The following is a 23,118-nucleotide window of genomic DNA, read 5'->3' as shown; positions in this document are numbered from 1 at the left end:
TGGAGGAAGAGAAAACATTAGGAAGGAGAAATCGCTAGAGATAACGTCGAAGGGAGTGACTGGATATTGAAACCTTGGGGGGGGGGGGGGGGGGGGGGGGGGGAGGGGAATGTGGTTTTTTAAAACTTGGTCTTGGGAGAAATTATTATTTTTTAAGGTTTAAAGGGGAAATAATATAAAATTTTAAAACTAACAAGTTAATTTTAATAGTTCATACATAGGTAAAAAGTTTTTTCAAAGTTAAAAAATAAAAACTTAGGAAAACAACAATTTTTGGGTGGTAATAAGTCCTTTGGCCTTTTTGAATTTATAAGTGTATACCACAATGTAACAATGTAAGGGTGGATACCATTGAATCGAGTTTGAGAAACATTTAATTCAAATAAAAAAAAATATAACTCAAATTTGGGTAATGGTTTATTAAACCAAAATTAAGGGTGATTTGAGTTCAATTCGAATAAAAAATGGATTAATTTTAGTTCAGCTTAAAGTCATGGTTCGAATCCGTAACTTGAATTTATGATATAGATGTGTGGTTTGAGCTTGTGAGTTATTTAAAAAATAATATCATTTTACCTAATAACAGATGAAATGATGTTGTTTTTGTGAATCTAAGCTATGAATTCGAATATGAATTTGAGTTAAATTTAAGCCACACATTCAAACTATGCATTTAATCTACGAATTTGAGCTACATTCAAATCAAATCTAATTAAACACCTTATAGCTCAAATTTGGTTTGATTTAAAAATTGAGCAAACTTTTTTAATTTGAATTTAATTTAAATTCAAATTAAATCGACTTTTAACATTAAACCAATTCAATTCAAATCTAATCGTAAATGTGACCATAAAAATTGTAATTTGTGTTCATATCTTTTATTTTTTTAAAAAATTGAGGATGACTCTTGCACTTATACCAATTTAACATGAATAATACAATAATAACATATAAAACCATACTTTTGAGACAACCTTAGATATTGGTTGGGAAATTATTGATTAGACTTAAAATTCATTATGGAAATTGATACCATAATTAGGGCTAGACTCGAGCCGAAATGAGCCGGGCTCTGCTTGGCTCAATCGAGCTCGAGCCGAGCCTGAGCTGGCTCAGGTTGGCTCGATAGATTTTTTTTTTAAATTTTTTATATAAAACGACGTCGTTTTGATCTATATATGTACAAAATGATGTCATTTTGATATAAAAAATGAACCGAACAGAATTTAAATCGAGCCGAGTTCGGCTCGAGCTCGACTCGAGCCGATCATAAAAAAACCGAGCCAAACTCGAGCTGACTGCAAGTCGAGCTCAGCTCAACTCGAATCTAGCCCTAATCATAATTCTAGTAATAAATGAAAGGTGTTTTGTTTTGCATCTTATGGAGACAAAGACAGTAGAGCACGAAGAAATATGAAAAGGAGGGAGGAAGGTGAATTCGGATTAATGGAGATTATAGGAGTGGACTTTGACTCTCAATAACAAAATCCAATAAAAGAGAGGCAAAGTGGAGGTTTCCAAAGGAATTGGGTCATCAATTATAACTCCACCCACAAGCCTAATTTAGCCAGCCGCCCTCCTCTAGGGATAGGGACAAATTGAACGGATCTTGAATATCTTTGAATTTAATTCGAATAAAAAATAATTTAATTTAAATTCATTAGATCAATATTTACATAAATATTTACATTTTAGAATTGATTTTAATTATCTTGATTGTTTCTGTAGCTCAATTTTGTCAATCCCTATTTGTTTCTTTTGTTCGTTTTGCAGATATGTTTCATCACACAAATCGTGGAATTCGATTCTAGAATAGAGAGTTCAATGAGTAGAATGCTTAGTGTATCATGGATAGAGGTGTCTATGGGTCTAGTTAAACAGGGCCAGTGTATGGAAATTTTAAGACTGAAGGTCAATCCTATGTATCTTGGGTCAAACCTAATCGAATTTTAATCAGGTTGACTCATTCAAACAAATTAAAAAAAATTTAATAAAAAAATATAGACATAAATTATTTTTTAATTATTAAAACTGAAGATAGTATTTTGAATATTTTATTTCTAATCTCTCACTTGTGATAGAAGAATACCGTGATTACATAATGAAAAATATTATTATATAGTACGAATAAATTAATTTATATACTGTATATTTATAAATATAAATAAAATATATATACCATATCATTTATCTATTCATCATCAATGTCCAAATTTGTGAATTCTTCAAAGATATCTTTTGTGATCCGATTTTGTAATTTAAAATCAGCTTTGACCTAATCTTTTATACACATGATCGTTTTAACCATGTTTGAGTGTAAATTGAATTGTCTGTCATCCAACATGCATTCACGTGCATTAAAAGTAGATTTCGATACTATAGTTGACACTAGAGGTGTTAGTAGATGTTTTTGTCTTATCTTTCCCTCATATCAAAACATATAATTTTTTAACATTATATCTTTAAACAATTTCTAAATAATGTTCAATATTGATATAATTATAAAATTGACCATAATGTACTTTGAGTAGTGAGTGGCTTACTTTTGTACAAGAGCAATCATATACGCTACTTTTTTTTGTCTAAACTACTGGAACTTATCTCTGGTACAGAACTTTGTCTAACCCTTCCATATTTTTTTTTTTATAAATATTGTACATTTCAATTAAAAAAATCTTAAACATATTCAATAGAATTAATATTGCTATTAATTGATAAATTTTTGTTAATAACATCAAATAAATTTTGTAGTTCATTAGTTTATATCTTATGATTTAAAACAATAACTACAAAATAAAGAAAAAAAAATTTCATTCCAATATTTTTTAAATTTTTGCTCTATTTGCGTAGATATATTCTAAAAAGTATAATGAGAGTTATGAGATTCATGTTCTTTAAAAAGATCAATTATTCTTCCATACTATATATTATTGAACAAATAGTTAGATAATACACGTTTAACAATAGTTTATGGTTGTCTTCAATGACTCTAACATGTTCATTAGACCCATAACTATCTCCCAATCTTGATTTGTAAAAAAAAAGCAAGATTTGCCGAATCTTTTGGTTGGGTGTTGAAGTGTTGTATTATATGAACTTCATACCCTTCACATGCTTTCAACGTAAGGTATGTTGAATTCTATTTAGTTTTAATATCTATTTTTAATTTTCTTTTAACCTCATTGATTTAAATAATTGATGATATATTTGTAATCATGATGGAGACGATAAAATGTATATAATAACATGTCTAATTATTTATATATGTTTTTTAGCCATGCTCAATCCTTATTGAGCTATTAAATTAATAACATGACATGCACATCTAATATGAAATAATTTTTCATTAAATACATAGGATAAATAATTATAAATATATTTAATAACTTTATCATTATTTTTTATATTATCAAAAGTAATTGAAAAAAATATAATTATTAATTTTATATTCCTAAAAAATATTTACTAATGCATGATAAATTGTGAGTCCATCATGCGGATATTCTAAATTTCTAAATGTAATAATTTTTTTGCATAATTATCAATCAGAATTAATATAATGGGCAGTTGCACATAAGTACCTTATATCTTGACTTGTAGCTGTCAATAAATTAAAACAAAATTATAAATATAGATAATATTCAAATAAATTGAATTCATTTGATATTTGATTCATTTGTAATATTTTATAATGATAAAATTGGAATGGAAATAAAACTATACACATAGAGAATTATTGTTTGTGAATTCAGACAGTTTTCAAAAGAGAATTAATGAGAGAAAATGAGATTAAGAATATATTGAAAGAATTGAGATTGAGAGATTTGTAAATAAAATTAGAAAATGAAAAGGATTTGGATTGTTTATATAGAAGAAAAAGCATAAAAAAAATTAAAACAATAGTTTTTGCCTATGTGACAGAAGTCATTTTGGCTTCTACGACATGCAAAAGCCAAGGGCTTCTGCTTATAGTAGAAATAACGGTTGAATATATATGTATACATATATATATATATATATATATATATATATATTTATCTGATTTAGTAATTACGAGATCAATCACTAGACATAAATTTATCCAATTTGGTGTGATTAATTTTATCTCGAAAGTGGTGATCCGACAAAAAAAAAAATTTTTACATTCTTACATTTTGGTTTAATAGTTTGGTCCATTGATGTAATATAATCTGTTTTGCACATATCTTATAACGTTTTTGCTTTTGAGTTTTATAACCCAAAGATGTCTTGACATTTTTGAAACTTGTTGACCATCTAACTAGTGTTTATCTAGCATCCTCAAGCCATAGGAGATACATATACATACCCAATAGATTCAATATCTTCATTGAGGATTCTCTTATTATCACTTAAAAGAATATACAAAGTGACTATGATAATATTTCTAATGTTCTTATCCAATAACCCAACTTACTATCAATATATTTATCAGCCCAAAATGTGCCTGCATCATTAACTGCAAATAATAAAGCAATTATCTATAAAAACTCAAATGCAAAGGCCAAAAGATGGAAATTTAGCATTTGTTTAGAAAGGACAAAATCATCAGCTTCATAAATGTAACAAATATGATGAGTCCCAACTGGGAATTGCAGCAAAGATGATAGAAAACCGTGTCGTTGCTCCAGCAAAGCAAGTGCAGTACACTCAATTCATGGTCTCTCTCTTCGGGGCTAGGCCATGGGGCCATGGTTGTATACTGGGCTTATATTGCAGAGATTGATTAGGCCACCAAGGGTGTACACAAGTTGATTTTAATAGTGTTTGACATTAACTTAAAGTTTGATATCATTTAAGTGTGATATGAATTAAACTGAGTTTAAATACTTTTGGCTCTAGTTTGACTCTAATGAAAAATTGATCAATATGAGTCTATAAAGCCAAAATTAATAGTTACTTAAATTATGACTCTTTGATAAAACAACATTATTTTATCTAGTAATACGTAAAATAATATTGTTTTGATGAGTATTTGATATGATTTAAATTGAGTTACGAGCCAAGCTTGAATTAGATCGAGTCATTTATCTAACACGTGAGTAGAATTGAGTCCAACTCTCTCTAGCTCGATTTACGCCTAAAAAAATTTTAATCAAGTCAAAACAAGTTGAATAGACTTTCGAAATCAAATCAACTCGATTTAACTCCAAGTAGAGCTCGAGTTCAAACTCATCAAATTGATAAGTTTTCATCATGAGCTCAAGAAAAGAAAGATTAACTTAAGTTCAATTCAAAAAATTACATTTCAATATCTTATATATATATATATATATATATATATATATATATATATATATATATATAAATTTCACAATTTATATATTCATTAATTAACATTTTTATTCAAAAATCAATAGACTAAGTGTAATATTTAAAACTATTCAAAATTTATGAATAGTTTATTCGAATCAAATTATAAACTCATAAATCCAACTAATAATAAACTTGAATTTTGTTTGAGACTCAAATTTGAGCAGTTCAACCTTAAACTCAGACTTGTCAATAAATGAGTAAAGCCAAGCTACAAGCAATACACCCCTAACTGGGCTTTTTTTAAATTTAATTATAATTTTAAATAATATACAAAATGCCAAAAGACTTATTCTTATATAAAGTTTAGTCAATTTCCAAACTTTCATTTACTAAATTTTGAAAACTTAAATATCCACTTATCAATTGTTAAAGTTAACAAAATATATTAAATCTAAGGGTAAAAATATCGTTTAACTAATAATATTAAAAAAATAAATTTTTATTTCGTTTTCCCTCTTATTTTAGAAAATTAACAATTTTTCTCACCCAAAAGTTTAAAACGTTATATTTCCCCTTACTAGAGTTTGCAATTTTTTTCCCTTACTTCTCTAGCAACCAGAGTCGACTTATAACCATCTTCTCTATTGAGGCTCTTTCTCCTTCTGACCACAAAGTTGGCGCTATCTGATTGAATTTGATGGAACCATGAGATGAAGGAGAAGGCGAATTGACTCTTCTTCATCTCATGATTTGATTGGATTCGGAGATGGAAGAACTATTCATCTTCTCATCACATTTTCATCCTTGAATTTGACCGAATCATAATTGTAACACCCTCAAGTAAACCCAAAGAAATTTCAATCTTTTTCTCTAGTTTTAAATTCAGTGATTAATGATTTTTCAAAGGTACACATTTGTGAATGGAGGCATATATGGGTCAATAGAAAGTCAAATTATTGAATTAAATGAGGATCACAACAAAATAGGAAGTTGCCTTAATTGTGCATCTTCATACATGGTTATGTATGATCTATATATGTCTGTGTATCGCATCTTGGAATTAAAATAAAAACACAATGACCTGAATTCTCTCACATTCTTTTGTTCCCGCAATATCTTAAAAGTAAGAGAGAAGGTGAGAGAAGAGTCTGTGGTCACCTAAGAAGTCGCTATCGTGATCGCGCAAGGGAGTTATTTTCATTAGAATCCAAGTAAGTGGCACAACTTCCCTTGTTTGATTATGAAATTTTAGAGTTTTACTATTACATGCATGACCTAAGGTTGTTTATACATAACGGTGATGATCTATATGATGTATTTAACTTTGTATGCGATTATGATGAGTCATATGGATGTCTAGTCTCTTGATTGTATGAAATTGGTGAAATAAGGGTTCAAATCCATATAAGTTGTGATATGGGCGTATGTCTTTGCATATGTGTGATGAATGTTAAGAGATTAGCTGTGAATTACACTGTTTGATTTATGTTTATACATCAAAAAATCGTAACAACATGATTGTGGTATGTATGTTATGTGTTTTGGCTTGATAATGTGATAATGCCCTATAAGTGATCATATATAGGTTGTAATGCTTGATTCTTATCGCATAAACATGTTTAGCCTTTTAGAGACAACGTTGCAACCTATGGATGTGGTTTTAGTGCTTGTATCATGATCAACCAATGTAGAAACCCATAGGGTACAAATTCCAAATCGCAACATATGATCGTGTATGGTCTTATTCAAGTTTGAGTGTCATTTTAAAAATTTTGAAAGTTTGAGATTCCTAAACTGATTATGAGGGAAAACATGCATGATTGTGTAGTATCAAATACATGCCACTGTATGACTTTCTAAAAATGGATGTCATGTGTAGTTGAAGTCACGTGTATCATTGTGCATAGGAGTATGTCCAAGTCATCTCCTCGTGTGCATCTATTTTGTGCATGATCGTGTACTGAGTGACACATGCCCATGTATATGGGTTAGGAGGCACATGAGTGTACCCCTAGACAAAGACAAAATATGAGTATACCCATAAGCTAGGTGCATAGAAAGGAGAGAGTTAAACAAGAAGAATAATGAGTAACCAAAGAATGAGAAATTCAAGAAAGAATTAATGTAGGTGCTTGACTAAGTGGACAATGGCAAAAGCTTAGATCGAATCAAATCCAGGTTGAAAGTCAACAACTTTAAGGCTAGCATCACACATTTAGATAGTCACTAGCTATGTGTGTAAGTGACAAGAATTATGAAGGAAATAGGGTTGGATACCTATAAGATGTATCATGCACTTGATTCCAAGATGCATAATCGCCTAGTTCAATTTAGGTGTGCATGGTAAGGATGTGGCCTTTAGATATTCCCTATGTGATCAACGAGATGCACCACATATATATTCGAGGTACAGGTCATCTCCAGATGGTTAATAGTTTTGATCTTATGTGTTAAGAGAAAAAGTTGTTATTAGAAATTTTCTTGTATAATCAGGTGTCTTAGTTATTTAGCTCAATAAGTCATTTGACATGTGCACAAGACATAATAGTAGTTTTTACTAGGACATTAGATATGCCAATTCCAATTTAAGTCTTCTTAGTTTTCATGGATGATCCATGTCAGGGCATCAAGATATAATAGTGTGACCATATTTAGCTTGTGGATGGAACACAAATTTTAGTATCAATTCATTCATATTAGTTTTGGATGGCGAAAGGTCACCACTTATTAAGTTTTACTCATACATTTTCTTTCATATGTTTTATAAGTAGAGGTAAGTAGCGGGGTGGAGGGGGGATTCGACGATCCACTAATCAACTATGTAAATGAGAGAGGCATTTTTGGCACTTTAGCTTAATCAAACTTGCATTTAATAGTTTTATTTTTGTTATCATTACTATTTCCAAATACAATGACCCTTGATGTGTTATATAATTATTTTATATAAGAGATTTTTAGATAATTATTATTTTATGAGTTTTGATTAATAAAACAGTTATTTTTTATTATATCATCTTTTTGCATGATTTATGATTATGATCATGCATTAATACTTTTAAATAGTTTAGTTGTGCACATCTCTTTAAATCACATTCCTATCAGTGGTACGTATTTGAAGAGGGGTGTTATAATAATCAATTTATCTGTCGATGACCTGTATGGATATGTTTGACTATCCATCAATTCATCACATTTTCATCTATCTTTGGCTAAGGTTTGTAAAACCCACATGTACATCTCAAGGGTAAAATAGTCTTTACTCATGAGCTTAATTGATGTATGAATGATTTAATATGATTTGACAGTTAAAGTATGAGTTTTGGGTGACACACGACTGTATATAAAGAGGCCATGCTTATGTATCAATGCCACGTTAGCCAGATAAGATAGATTTCGCGTAAAATTCAAATTGCATGACAAATGACTGTGTACAAGAAGGGTATATGCCCTGTGTGTGGCGTTTTGTGTTTCTGGTTTTATAAAAGACATTTTACTATGTTTTAAGGATTATTATTCGTAATCCCTAAACATACGAAGTTTACTAAAAGAGAAAGAGAGTAAGAGCCTGACCATCCAACTTTCTTGTAGTAGTTCGATGGCCCAATTTTGATGATGTAGAAAAGAGATAATAGAGAGGGAAAAATGTCTGTCTATGTGTTGTGATCCTTACAAATTTGAGGTAATAAGACTCTTGGTTTCTGTGCACTCTAGAAATTCGATTGATTAATAGGTTTTTACATTATTATACAGTAGTTGATTGAGTTATGTGGATGATTGTAATGATAAAAAGTTTTTATGATAAGTGGTTTGCATCATGATTGAATAAGTTGATGAGATCTTGTTATTGTTAGATGTGTTAAGGCTTGGAAATTAGATTGCATGTTTATCATTTTGTTTTCTTGAAATGCTTATAAAGATGATATAATTAAAGAATGAAAGTTGTGATATGTCTTGATACTGCTATAAGATCATTCTTTAGGTATTAAAGTTATTTTACATGTGCCGTGTATTTTGATATGGTGATTTCAATTCAAGTGTAGTTGAAGTGTTATTTAAAGGTTGTGATAATCTCTCAGTGTGATTTTTGGGTTCACCACACAATCGTATGCTATGAGACACACCCCCTATATGTGCGAACTCTATAATTCAAGTTGAGATCTTTGACATCTTGATGATCGTTGGATGTTGTTGACCGATGAGCAGTCAACTAGGACACGTGAACTTCTTATGTATAAAGCTAGCATAACTGTGTATGAGATAAAATGACTAGAACAAAATTGAACCTATACTTTTTTATACATAGAGCATTTCTTTTTGCTACTCAAATTACCATTTGGGGTATATGAATATTTACATTATTTAATTGATTTTAATTGTCTTGATCATGTTCTTTTTCATTGTTTCTTAAGCTCAATTTTGTCATTCTCTATTTGTTTCTTTTGTTCATTTTGTAGATATGTTTCATTACACAGATCATGGGATACTATTCGAGACTAGGGGTGTTAAAGAGATTTCATACTTATAGTTCAAAGATAGCTTAAATTATTTTGAATAGAATGCTTGATGTATTTCAAACTTACAATAAACTCCCGTTATAGAAAAAGGTATAAATAAATTCAATGAACACGTATATTTGCTTGTGAAAATTTTCAGTTTGTAATTTACAATAAATTTATTATATAGTAGATTTGATTTTGTTGAACTAAGTCTCAAATGTAAATTATGATGAAAACACTGAAAAAAATTGTTATATTTCTTTACTATCACTTAAAAGAATACACAAAGTGACTGTGATAATAGTTTTAATATTTTTATTGATACGGATCTAGTTCATATGTTGATTAATATTCAAGGTGAGTTAAGTGTAGAAATCTCCAAGTAAAGGATTAGTAACCAAGAGTGCAAGTAGCAATTGATGAAATGAGAGAATAAATGATCAATAATCAACCCAAGGCTTAAGGGATCACCATTGGCTAAGCGAGTTCCACTACCAATCTCTGATTAAGAGAGAAAGGATAAAAGAGATAAGTGACCAATAAACAACACAAGGCTTAAAGGAACACCACCGACTAAGGGATTTCACCATCTAACTTTGGTTAAGAGAGAAATGATAAAAGAGAAAAAAAAATAACTAACCAAAAACACACTCATGGCTTAAAAGAGAACCACCGACCAAGGGCAAATCCACCACTAATTTTCAATCAAGGGAGTGAGGATAAAGAAAACTAGTTGCTCAATGAACAAACACTATGATTTTCATTAACCAAGTCTTTTTCTTATATGGAGATTATTAAGCTTTTATATATACTACAAAATACATTAAACCAATATAACTTGGAATGCAAACTAAATATTAATTTAATATAACTTTTATATTCAAAATAAAACTAAACATTAATTTATAGGTTGCCAAATAGGATAACCTTGAGCTACCCAGTTGTCTCCTTTGTTTCCTCCATCAAAGTTTCATTTGACTTTGTCATGTGCTTTCTCAAGGTGAACTAATACAAAACTAACAAGGCTTAATATAACAAAATACATAATTAGACTAAAACATGCTTTAACTAATACATAATTAAACACATAAGTAACTTCATTGGGCCTAGTTGCTAGGTTTGGTCCTAAGTGATCATATTGTATCCAATGGAGTGGTTTGGATCCAATGACAAGTTTAAGGTTGGTTGGTATGAGGATGGAACATGGGCTTAGGTAATATTGGTGGAAGTTAAAATATGGAGCTTGACGGATCATGGGTTGGCTTCATATCACTTATCCAATAGTTTGATTCACTTTCAAAATATTTTACATCGTTAACCACAAATAATAAAGCAATTATCTATAAAAACTCAAATGCAAAAGCCGAAAAATGGAAATCTAGCATTTTTTTGGAAAGGACAAAATTATCAACTTTAGAAATGTAACAAATACAATGAGTCATGACTAGGAATTGCAGCCAAGATAATGGATAATTTTGTTGTTGCTTCAACAGAGCAAATGTAGTACACTCAATTCATGGTCTCCCTCTTCAGGGCTAGGCCATGGTTGTATACTAGGCTTATATTGCAAAAAATTGATTGGGTGACTTTGAATAGTATTTCACTAAAACCTAATTTTATATTATTTAAGTGAGAATACAAATCAAATTAAACTTGAACACTTCTAACTCTAGTTTGGTTCCAATGAAAAATTGGTTGGTACAAGTTTAATTTGAGTCTATCAAGTCAAAATTATTAGTTACTCAAATTGTGACTCATTGACATAAATAACATCGTTTCAGTTAATAATGGATAAAACAAGGTTGTTTTGACAATTATTTGATATGAGTCAAATTGTGTCATAAGTCAAACTTAAATCAGATAGAGTCATCTGTCCCACTCATGAGTCAGACCAAATCTAACTCTCTCTAACTTAAGTTAGACTTAAAAAAACTTTAGTTGAATCAAACTGAATTGAGTTGACTTTTGAAACAAAACTAATTGAGTTTAAGTCAATCCCTAATATCATTAATGTAGAGCTCGAGTTCAAACTCATCAAATTAATAAGTTCTCATCTTGAGTTTAGGAAAAGAAAGATTGACTCAAGTTTAATTCAAAAAACTACATTTCAATACTTAAATTAAAAAAATATATATATTTAAATCTCATCACTTATATATTTATTAATTAACTTTTCTATTTAAAATTAATAGAATAAGTATAATATTTGAAACTATTCAGAATTTATTAATATTTTATTCAAATTGAATCATAAACTCACTAATATAACCAATGATACGCTTGAATTCGATTTAAGAGTGAAATTTGAGCAGATCAACCTCAAACTCAAATTTGCCAATAAATGAGTGGAGTCAAGCTAGAAGCAATACACCTCTAATCGGGCTTTTTAAATTTAATTATAATTTTAAATAATATATAAAATTGTAAATTTGTTTGTTTAATGACAAAATGGTGCGGAGTACTATACTTTTAAAAATCAAATTTGACTAATTACTTTAACCGATTGAATCGTTAGCTATTAATCATATATAAAATTGGGTTTGAATAGATCAATATATAAAATTAATCATTTTTTAAAAAATTTATTATAAAAACTTAAAACAAAATTTTATTTAAATATATATATGATCAAATTAAACTTATTTTAATATTATATAGGTTATAATTTATATTCAATCATAAATTATTTAATATTATTTTTAAATAATTAAATAATTTGATCATTAATTTAACTATTGATTAGATTAAATTACCTTCTTTATTATATTAATATCCGATTAAATTATCGAAACACTGGCGTGTACAAACTTTAAATTGAGGAGGAAAATAAATTACTTTTACATTAATCAATTAATATTATTGGAGAAATGCTGCATGCACAGCTATTTTTCATCGAAATTACAACTGACGTCACGTGGCAGCATTTGCTTCAACTTTTCTGCATCAAAGCAGACTCATCTAACGGTTATGCTTCTGTCACGTCGATCGGTTGCAATTTTTGGTGTAAAATCACTGTGCGTGTAGCGTTTCTCGAAGACGTGAGACTGGCACAGCTCGTCAGCCCGTGTTACGCGCCTAATTGAAACCACAGTGGAGGAGGGCCTGTAACTTCCAAAGACTGAAATGGGATCCACCACCAGATTATTCCTCGAAGGTCCATTCTGCCCCTCATAATCAAATCAACCAAAATACCACTTCGGGAAACCGCGTAACGCGCTTGTCCGTGCTGTGACTGTGACAACCAGCCTGTCATCCAATCATCAGCCAACACCTTTTGGCTACTAATATCCCCAGTGTCAATTCCGTCTTTTCCTCGTACTTACACTCAGGTTTCCTTAATTAATTCGGTGTGATTGGGTGGAACCCTAATTAACCTAATTTTTACTCTCTCAACAAATAAATGACAAGTTAAACCCAAAGGTTTTGATGTTAATCCTTTAGTCTCACAGAATATTTTACTAACATTTTGGTCCCTATGTCAACAACTTTCTAGTCCCGAGCACTCATTGTAGGGTGGATTTTTCATTTGAGTCAAATCAATAGGGGGCAACTAAAGTTCAATTTGAATTTAAAAATTCTAACTTAAACTAGAATAAAATCATCAAAGATGTTATTAAAGAGCATTGAAAAAAAGAAAAGAGATTGCCAAAGATGAAGAAGAACAAAGAATTATTGGAAAAAAAGTCAACGATGAAGAAAAGTTACCAAAAAAAACAAACCTACCAACAACACTTTTTAACGAATTTCTCGATTCAAATTGATTAAGTTCAAGCTCGAGCTAAAACTATTCCAATTCAATTCGAACTTAAGCTTAAGCTACCTCAATTCAAGTTTAACTCATATAAATTGAATACCAAACCAAGACTGAACTGCCTCATCTTGTTTAAACTCAAAACAAGCTAGTTTCAAGTCACTTAAATTTGACTCTTGATTCAAATTATACTCTAGAATTGGGCTTAAACTTGATGTTGATTGACTTGATAATCTCACGAACTCATGATTTGATTCACATAAAATATTAATAATAATTTCAAGTAATGTATTTACACCTTTTAATTTTTTTTTCAGTTTTAAATATAAAGATTAATTAATAAATATAGAAGTTATAAAAGTTTAAATAAATTTTTAAACAAATTTAGGAATTAAAATGCAACTTTTTAGCCCAATTTAGGCCAATTATTTTTATCTCGAGCTCGAATTGAAGTTAAGATTCCACCAACTTAACGAGCTTGAGTTTTATATATATATATATATATATATATTAGCCGAATTCAAACTAAATACTACTTGACTCAGCTTGTTTTGGACTCTTAGATCCAACCCTAACTAGTAGGGGACATAATGTGACTACAAAAAATTCTATAATGCAAAGGACGTTTGCCTAACTTTAGGTACGAAATTGGAGTTGTTAGTATTTATTACTCAACTAATAACTTTATTAGTGGGAACCGAACTAACTTTATTTAGGGACGAAAATCGAACTCTTCATTTCAGACTCTGCTGTTCTCAATTCACAGCTCTTTCTCTCTCTTCTCTGATCTCTCTCTCTCCACTGACCTCTCCGATTTGACTCACTGAGTTTGTTCTCTTTCTGTTGAGGTAATGTTAGCTCACTCGCTCCGCTACTTTCTTTGCGCTGGCTTAAGTTCGTCGTAGCTCAATTTCGGTCTCTTTGTGTTGTTGCTTTTAGTTTGCCATCTAGATCTGAAGCTGTTTTCGCTGTGTTTTGAGCTTGAGATAGGTGCTTAGAGAGCTGGATCTAGGTTGAAATCTGTATTTTCAGCTTGCTCTTATGTGTTTGAGCTTGTTTTGATTTATTTCGGAATCTTGAAAGTGGTTGTTTTGAGTCTCATGAAGAACTCAAACAGGTCTTCTTTTCCTTCTTCTGTTGTAATCTTTGCTTCGTTAGCTTTTTTTATTTATGTTGTTTTGGCTGCTGATTATGTTCCCACCGAACAACTTCTTATAAATTGTGGAGAGTCTTCAACACAAATTGATGATGATAAGAGGAGCTGGACTCCGGATGTGGGGTCTAAGTTCTTGTTATATAGCAAGTCCACAGCCGCGAAAGCGGCCACTCAAGACTCCGCAACCCCTGAGATTCCTTACATGACAGCTAGGGTTTCGCAGTCTAACTTTACCTATAGTTTTCCTGTTGTGTCTGGCCGGAAATTTGTACGTCTTTATTTCTATCCTAATTCATACAACGGGCTTAATGCAAGTAATGCTCTCTTTTCTGTCACAACCGGGGGGTACACACTTCTTCATAATTTCAGTGTTGCTCAGACTGCGGAAGCTCTGAATTATGCGTATATCATTAAGGAGTATTCGGTGAATGTAGATGGAGAAAGTTTGGATATAACTTTTAGTCCTTCAACGAATGGTTCGAATTCTTATGCATTTGTGAATGGGATTGAGGTGATGTCAATGCCTGATATATATAGTTCTTATGACGGAACTTTGATGATTGTGGGTCAGGGTTCTACTATGACCATTGATAATACTACTGCACTTGAAAATGTTTATCGGTTGAATGTGGGTGGAAATGATATTTCGCCTTCAGGTGATACAGGTCTGTTCAGGTCTTGGTATGATGACCAGCCATATCTCTATGGAGCAGGGTTTGGAGTGACAATTTCTGCTAATAATGTGACTGTGAAGAACCCTGACCCTACATATGTTGCACCTCATAATGTGTATTCCACGGCTAGATCGATGGGGCCAAATCCTCAAGTTAACCAGAATTCCAATTTGTCCTGGATTTTCAGTGTTGACTCAGGATTTAATTACCTGGTTAGGCTGCATTTCTGCGAGCTCCTTTCGCAGATAACCAAAATTAATCAGAGAAGCTTCATAATTTTCCTCAATAATCAAACTGCAGATGATGCTGATGTGATTGCCTGGACAGGCAATAATGGTAATGGAATTCCAGTTTATAAGGATTATGTGGTGCTTGTTCCAGGCAGCGGTCCACAGCAGGATCTATGGCTTGAACTGCATCCAAATGTGGCTTCTAAGTCGCAGTATTATGATGCAATCTTAAATGGAGTTGAGATATTCAAATTAAGTCAAGCAAGTGGTAATCTTGCTGGGCCCAATCCAATCCCTGCTACACCGAATGAAATTGACCCATCTAAGGCTCTACCTTCGCATGGCTCTGGAACGACAAATCACAAGGCAATTATTGGTGGTGGTGTTGCTGGAGGAATTGTTCTAGTCCTTGCTATTGGTGTTTGTGTTCTTTTTGCATCTCATCGCAATAGGCGTGGGAAGGACCCGAGTGCAAGTGATGGGCCATCAGGATGGCTTCCTCTTTCACTATATGGAAATTCTCACTCTGCTGGTTCAGCCAAGACAAACACTACTGGAAGTTATGCCTCTTCTCTTCCTTCAAACCTTTGCCGCCACTTTTCATTTGCTGAGATCAAAGCAGCCACAAACAACTTTGATGAGGCCCTACTTCTTGGGGTTGGAGGTTTTGGCAAAGTTTATAAAGGAGAAATTGATGGTGGTACAACTAAAGTTGCTATCAAGCGTGGTAACCCACTTTCTGAGCAAGGTGTGCATGAGTTCCAGACTGAGATTGAAATGCTCTCAAAACTTCGACACCGCCACCTTGTGTCATTGATTGGTTACTGTGAGGAGAACTGTGAAATGATCCTTGTCTATGATTATATGGCTCATGGAACGCTTCGTGAGCATCTTTACAAAACTCAGAAACCCCCTCTGCCATGGAAGCAAAGGCTTGAGATATGCATTGGGGCTGCTCGAGGTTTACACTATCTACACACTGGTGCCAAACACACTATTATTCATCGGGATGTTAAGACTACCAATATTCTTTTAGATGAGAAGTGGGTAGCAAAGGTTTCTGATTTTGGGTTGTCAAAAACTGGCCCTACATTGGATCACACTCATGTCAGCACTGTTGTGAAGGGTAGCTTTGGCTACTTGGATCCTGAGTACTTTCGGCGCCAGCAACTAACAGAGAAATCTGATGTTTATTCATTTGGGGTTGTGCTCTTTGAAATCCTATGTGCTCGACCAGCCTTGAACCCGACGCTGCCAAAGGAGCAAGTGAGTTTGGCAGAGTGGGCTGCTCATTGCCATAAGAAAGGCATTCTTGATCAAATTGTTGACCCTTATCTGAAGGGAAAGATTGCACCGGAATGCTTCAAAAAGGTTGCCGAGACTGCAATGAAGTGTGTTTCTGATCAGGGTATTGAAAGACCATCAATGGGTGATGTGCTGTGGAACTTAGAGTTTGCTTTGCAGCTACAAGAGAGTGCAGAGGAGAGTGGCAAGGGTATTGGTGGAATGGACATTCAGGAAGGGGCATTTGATGTTGCTTGCAAAGGCAAGAAAGATCCAAATGCATCTCCAGGTTTTGATGGTAATGTGACGGATTCCAGGAGCAGTGGTATGAGCATGAGCATAGGTGGCAGGAGCTTAGCGAGTGAAGACTCTGACGGCTTGACACCAAGTGCTGTTTTCTCACAGATCATGAACCCAAAAGGGCGTTGAGATAAAACATCATTCTGTTCCTCTCTCTCCCAGAAACAGGTAATGCAATATGCTTTCTGATGCTACATTGGTGGTGTATCCATTTGGTTTTACTTTCATTTATTTTAATGAATTTTCTTCTACAATTTACTCATGATATCTTTTGCTCAAGTCCATATTTGTATCTATAGTTGAATTAAGAGTGTTAAAGTAATTTGTTTCATATTTATAACCATTTCTCATAAATCAACGGTCCATGCTCTTGATGAGAACATGTATTCCGGCATTTGTATCTATAAAATATTTGTCGTGCTTAGTTTCATATTAGATATCCATTTCTCATAAATCAACCGTCCATGTTCTTGATTACCGAAAAGAAACAACAAAATTAGTTTGATACATGTGAATGGGGTCCTGATTGATTGTTGTTATAGGAAGTCCATTTATGCAAGACAGGCAATGTAGATTTCATCCACTTTTTATGTTCTGTCAGATCTTTATACCAATTGGTAGGAAGGATATTTAAACAAGCTGGCAAAGGTAGGAAGGGGTAAGTGGTTGAGCTGTCTATTTTGTTTCTCACAAATACGCGGTTACTGTTTATTTTTTATTGTTGACTGATGCTCATCTTTTACTCAATTTAATGCATACATCTGTCTCAATTATTGTTCGCATGTTTCCACTGTATTTCGACTTAGATCAGGCATTGACCTGGTGAAAGCGGTGGATTAGGCCTTAACCAGTGGTTAGATTGGGTTATTATTTAAATAAACATTAAAAAATATTTAAAACGATTTTGTCTTCATGTTTGATGGTGTGGCTTGCATATTTCAAGTTAAAAAAAAGGAAATTATATTAGATGCCTATTTTACCCTTTTGTTAAGCAAAAATGTCCATTTATCCTATTCTTAAGTAAAAATATCTATTTTTCCTATTTTTAAGTAAAAATACCTTAATTTTTTTTAAAAATACCAAAATTATCTTTCATCACATCTATATAAACCTTTTTACTCTCACTCTTATTATATACACTTTTTATATTACTTAAGCACTTACTCTCACTCTCATTTTTACTTAATATCAATTACTACGGATTTGTTTGGAAAGAAAAAATTCATATTTCTGAATTTGAATTGAAAAAAATTAATTTGTGAAAACTATATTGAAAATAATATGTTAAAAATAAATGGATATATTGAAATATTTAAGAATGTTAATAATAAAAAATACTCGAAAATCTGATAAAATAGATCTGAATTTTGAAAACTATATGTTCAAATAGCTTATGAATGAGAAAATCAAAAAATCGATCTGAAAATTTGTAATTATATCGTAAAATGTGTCTAGAGAAGTACATTATGATTACAAATGTCAAATTTGAAAACTACATATCAAAAAAGGCTAGTCCAGTCACAAACAAGTTTAAAATCATAAAAACTGAAAATTTTAAATTCGATAAAACAAAAAAATTACATAATATATATTGAAACAGTTTTATTTTGGCCTCTAAATTTGGCGTAACCGACAAAGCTGGTTGTCATTATAGAGCTCGAAACGAGTTTCGTGTTGATATATTACAGGTCCAGTAACTCCTTTTGGATCAAAAGTTATGGTTATTTAAAGTTTGTCTAATATAAAACCTATAGTTTTAAAAAAGTTAATTTTCACCCAACCCACGATTTTCACGGATTACCCCACGGTTCAATGTAAAATTTCCTATAGACCCCTGTGGATCTCCCCCCTTCCCCCTCCCCTTAGAAGTTTGAAAACATTAAATCCCCCCCCCCCCTCCCCCTCCCAGGGGCTTGTTGGAGATTACTGCAACGTCGGTAGATCTAACTAATTTGTCGGCCAAAAATCACATTTCAACCTCTAATTTTAACACAAATCAAATCTATATATTCAAAAACACAAAACCTCTCAAGAAATTTAAGCAAAACAACCAAGAATCAAAACATTTTATACATTGTTCAAAATTGAAATCCTAAATATTCAAACCTTAAAATCTCTCTCAAATCTTAATAATCCAAACAATAAATTGATTCAAACAAAAAGTGAGATGATGTACTATCCTTATTTGTTATTTTTGGTTATCGAAAAACATGAAAAGTTGATAGAAAAGACGAAACCTAGTTGCGTCCGCGGGAGACTTATGGGAGATTCGAATTTTCTCTGATTTTAAACAGTAAATCCATGGAAAATATGAAGTTTATATATAAGCGCAGTTAGATCATTTTCTAAATTGAGGGTATTTTTGCTTAAACCTTAGAGTTTTGAGGAATTTCATTTAACACCCTTTAGTTTTAGACATTTATTATAAGTTCCCTTTAAAAAAAATTTTATGATGATGTTAATATGATGTGATGTTGACAACATTGTACGGTTGGACTGTTTTGATTTGGCAATTGAATTGCACATCAGGGTGGTTTAATCCGTTTAAATTTAATAGTGGTCTAATCCCAACTACAAAAAATTGGCTTTAGTCGAATCGGTATGGTTATGAGTTGTAGTTATAGTTATCAGTATTTTGTGATACATAATATGTATCATACAATATTATACGATACAAGTTTAAAATGATATATATTATTAGGTGTATCGAATTAATACGATACAGTGAATGTATTGTATGATATGATACATATAATCGATATGGATCAATCCATCTTTTTGAGAAAATGATGATTTAGTAGAGGTTTATATGAAAAATTTTAAATTTTTAAGAGTGATATTTTTTAAAATGATGCTATATACGATACAATATCAATTAGATTTTTTTTATTATTTTAAAATTGTATATACGATACAATAATTGATACGTGATACAAAAAATTAAGTTTTTGATATATGATATGATCCGTGGGTAGACCAAATCTAACTTATAGGTATGACCCAAGTTTTAAGTCCATACATATATCCGCGAACAAAATCTGTTCATAGGATTGAGCTATGCATATACAATATCGTTTGATTGGATCAAATGTAAACTTATTTTGTTTAGAGTTGAATGTAGAGAAAACTTAAGATTTATTTAGTAAAAGAGAGGGAGTGATAAAGATATTGGTGCTGATGGCCACAAGAAACATGTTGGTGCTTGCCTCATGAAGTAGAGTTGTGTTGAGAGGGAATTGGCCAAGTTGGTGTACCAAACATACAATAATAAAATTATATGTGTTTATTTTAAATATATAAATATGTATATATATTTACATGTATTATCATATATTTAAATGATCTTAAATTAAAAATAAAATACGTATAAATATAAATATATATATTTATATATTTAAAATAAGTATTTATAATATTAATAGATATCTAAATATTTAATGGGTGTTGGGTGACAGGTGATTCTGATCTGAGGGCGGTAGGAGTAGGCAGCTCCACTTGTATAAAAAGCCAAAAGAGAGAGCTAATACAGGCAACATGACCTCTACGCTTGTCTATTATTTTTCTAAATTGGACTTTAGAAGAAGACAACTTGACATGGTGGTAAGGTTCGGCCATGGGAAAGAGTCAAGCCAACATGGTGATTTAGACTTGGAACCGACAACCAAGCCAATGGGTAGTTTACCGTGTGAATGATGGGTGGATGCAGCCTGATCTAGTATAGATGGAGAGTTTTCAAACTAAAATAAAAAAAAATAGTCTGAGAAAATTTTAAATTATTCTAAATTTCAATCAAATTAAGTTAAATTAGAAAAATATGATTTAGTTTGATTTGAATTCCAGTTTAAACTTAATAAAATTATTTATTTTTAAACAAATATATATTATTTAATAAATTAATTGAATTATAATTTTTTAAAAGATAATATAAACCAATAATATATATATATAATAAATATAAAAAAACAAGTTATGTACTTAATTGCTTATTGAAAATTCTATCAAATACAGTTATATATATATGTATTTTAAAGAAATATAGTTTACAGTTTGGTTTGGTCTGAAAATCGCTTAAACCATAATATAAATTGAAAACCGTTTTTAAAAAACTTATCAGCTTAAATCAAATTATTTTTCAAATTAAACCAAATTAAATCTTAATTTTTAAACAGTTTTATCTAATTTTATATTTTGAAACGAATTATATACACTCTTAGTGTAAACTTTTCACTAAAAATAAGAAGTCGATTGTTTAAAAAGACCGACTGTCCGGTGGTTACAATCCATGTAAAAGGGATGAGGTTTGGATTTCATTTCTAACAATATTAGCTTTCAACATGGGATTTATATAAATTTGGATTCTCTAAATTTTAATAAGTAACTTTTGGGTTTAGCTTTTTAACGTTCGTGTCTTTTAATATTCAAATTATTATGTTTTTGTTTTTAAACATGGGTAAGGGTTGGAATTAATCTGAACTAAATTGAGTTCGAGTGTATTTGAATGGGTAAACAGTGACATTGAAAGATTATCGACAAAGTAAACAATATCATTGACAAGATAAATAATGTTATCAGATAAATAAATAAATTGATTTCAATCTAAGATGTCAATCTGAAGTTCCAATTTGAGATTGGCTTGTTCCAACAGAATAGTGAATTTGAATTGAGCTAATTCGGATGAGATCCAATCTAATAACACGGTGTTTAATATGAATCTGTCTCCATCCTTATATTTAGATCATGCTTATGGATTAATAAACGTTTAACAAATTAGTAATGCAAAATTATTAGAAAATGTGGATTGAATTGAAAGGCCTTTTTTTATTTTGAAGTACCCACTTAGAGATAATGATAAATGGTAGGTGGGTGTGAAGATAATTGTATTTTATTCGATTAAAGTATTAAATTAGACCTCAAAGTCAATTGACACCCAAAAGATTTGGAAACTTTTAAACACCCCCCTCACTGATGTTAAATTACATGTCCACCCTCACTGATGTTAGGTGGAAAAAACATTTTTCCAAATTTTGGAAAAGTTTTGATTAAAACAACTAGCCATCTAATCTAAACTTCCGCCTTCTAGGGATTATTTAAGTTGTTCGAACTCAAATTTAAAGTTAGGGTTAAACTTGTTTTTATAAAATAAATCAAGTTTGATTTAACTTAAACATTCAAATTTAAATTGAATTAAATTTAAAATAAAATTATTTTAAACTAAACTCAAATTTTAATTCATCAATTTTGAACTAATTTTTAATTTAAATTAATTTTGAATTGAGTTTTGTTTTGGTTTTACTTGGATCAAATTCAACTCTACCTTTATGCAAAATTATTGTCTACTTAATATATATATTTTTTCTATAAACGTTGCTTGGAGTAACCAATTAATTTTCCAAATTTTTAGAGTGGATTTTCATCCCGAAACTAGAACTCATAAGAGACTCCCCAAAGTTAAAAAAAAAAAAAAAAAACCATAAAAGAGGTGGTTTAACTAGTTTTTGTAAATATAGGGTGTCAACAAAAAAACTTGATATTCACTTGATCCAAGGGTTAACAAAATTAATGAAATATTAGAACTTAAAAAAAAAAAAGGTTTGGATTCAAATTTTTACCATACTTGTGAAACACTGATTTACCTAGTAGAGTAGTTATGAGTGTATTTTGAGTTTACCAGCCTAACCAATACAAACGAAGTCGAAAAAAAAAAAAATCCCCCATGTGCTTTTCTTATTTTTTGCAATTGCTTGTGTACCTCATAAGTCAAAACTAGAAATAATAGAAGTTCAGGACACTATAATTCTCATACAACAAAACAATGGTTGTGGGTTTGGATGGATTCTGTCTCGATTCAAATCCATTATACTCAATTCGAGCTTAAGCTTTTTCGAATTAAAATACAATATCACTGTAAGGTTGATGATGAAATAAATAGTATTGCTAATGAAATGAATAACAC

General features: G+C 31.0%; 1 protein-coding gene across 1 annotated transcript; it reads left to right on the top strand.

Moving 5' to 3' along the window:
• The first annotated feature begins 14,231 nt into the window (after positions 1-14,231).
• On the top strand, positions 14,232-17,595 carry LOC123201882 (receptor-like protein kinase FERONIA). Its single transcript, XM_044617449.1, has one exon. The coding sequence runs from the start codon at positions 14,622-14,624 to the stop codon at positions 17,292-17,294; it is 2,673 nt and encodes an 890-aa protein (XP_044473384.1). The 5' UTR covers positions 14,232-14,621; the 3' UTR covers positions 17,295-17,595.
• Positions 17,596-23,118: the final 5,523 nt, after the last annotated feature.

This window comes from Mangifera indica, chromosome 18, assembly GCF_011075055.1.
Source record: "Mangifera indica cultivar Alphonso chromosome 18, CATAS_Mindica_2.1, whole genome shotgun sequence".
Taxonomy (NCBI): Eukaryota; Viridiplantae; Streptophyta; class Magnoliopsida; order Sapindales; family Anacardiaceae; genus Mangifera; species Mangifera indica.
This window is presented reverse-complemented; position numbering and strand designations above follow the sequence as displayed.

Bases quoted from the DNA above. Each gene is read 5' to 3' on its own strand.
- LOC123201882 (XM_044617449.1), top strand. From the start codon at position 14,622: ATGAAGAACTCAAACAGGTCTTCTTTTCCTTCTTCTGTTGTAATCTTT.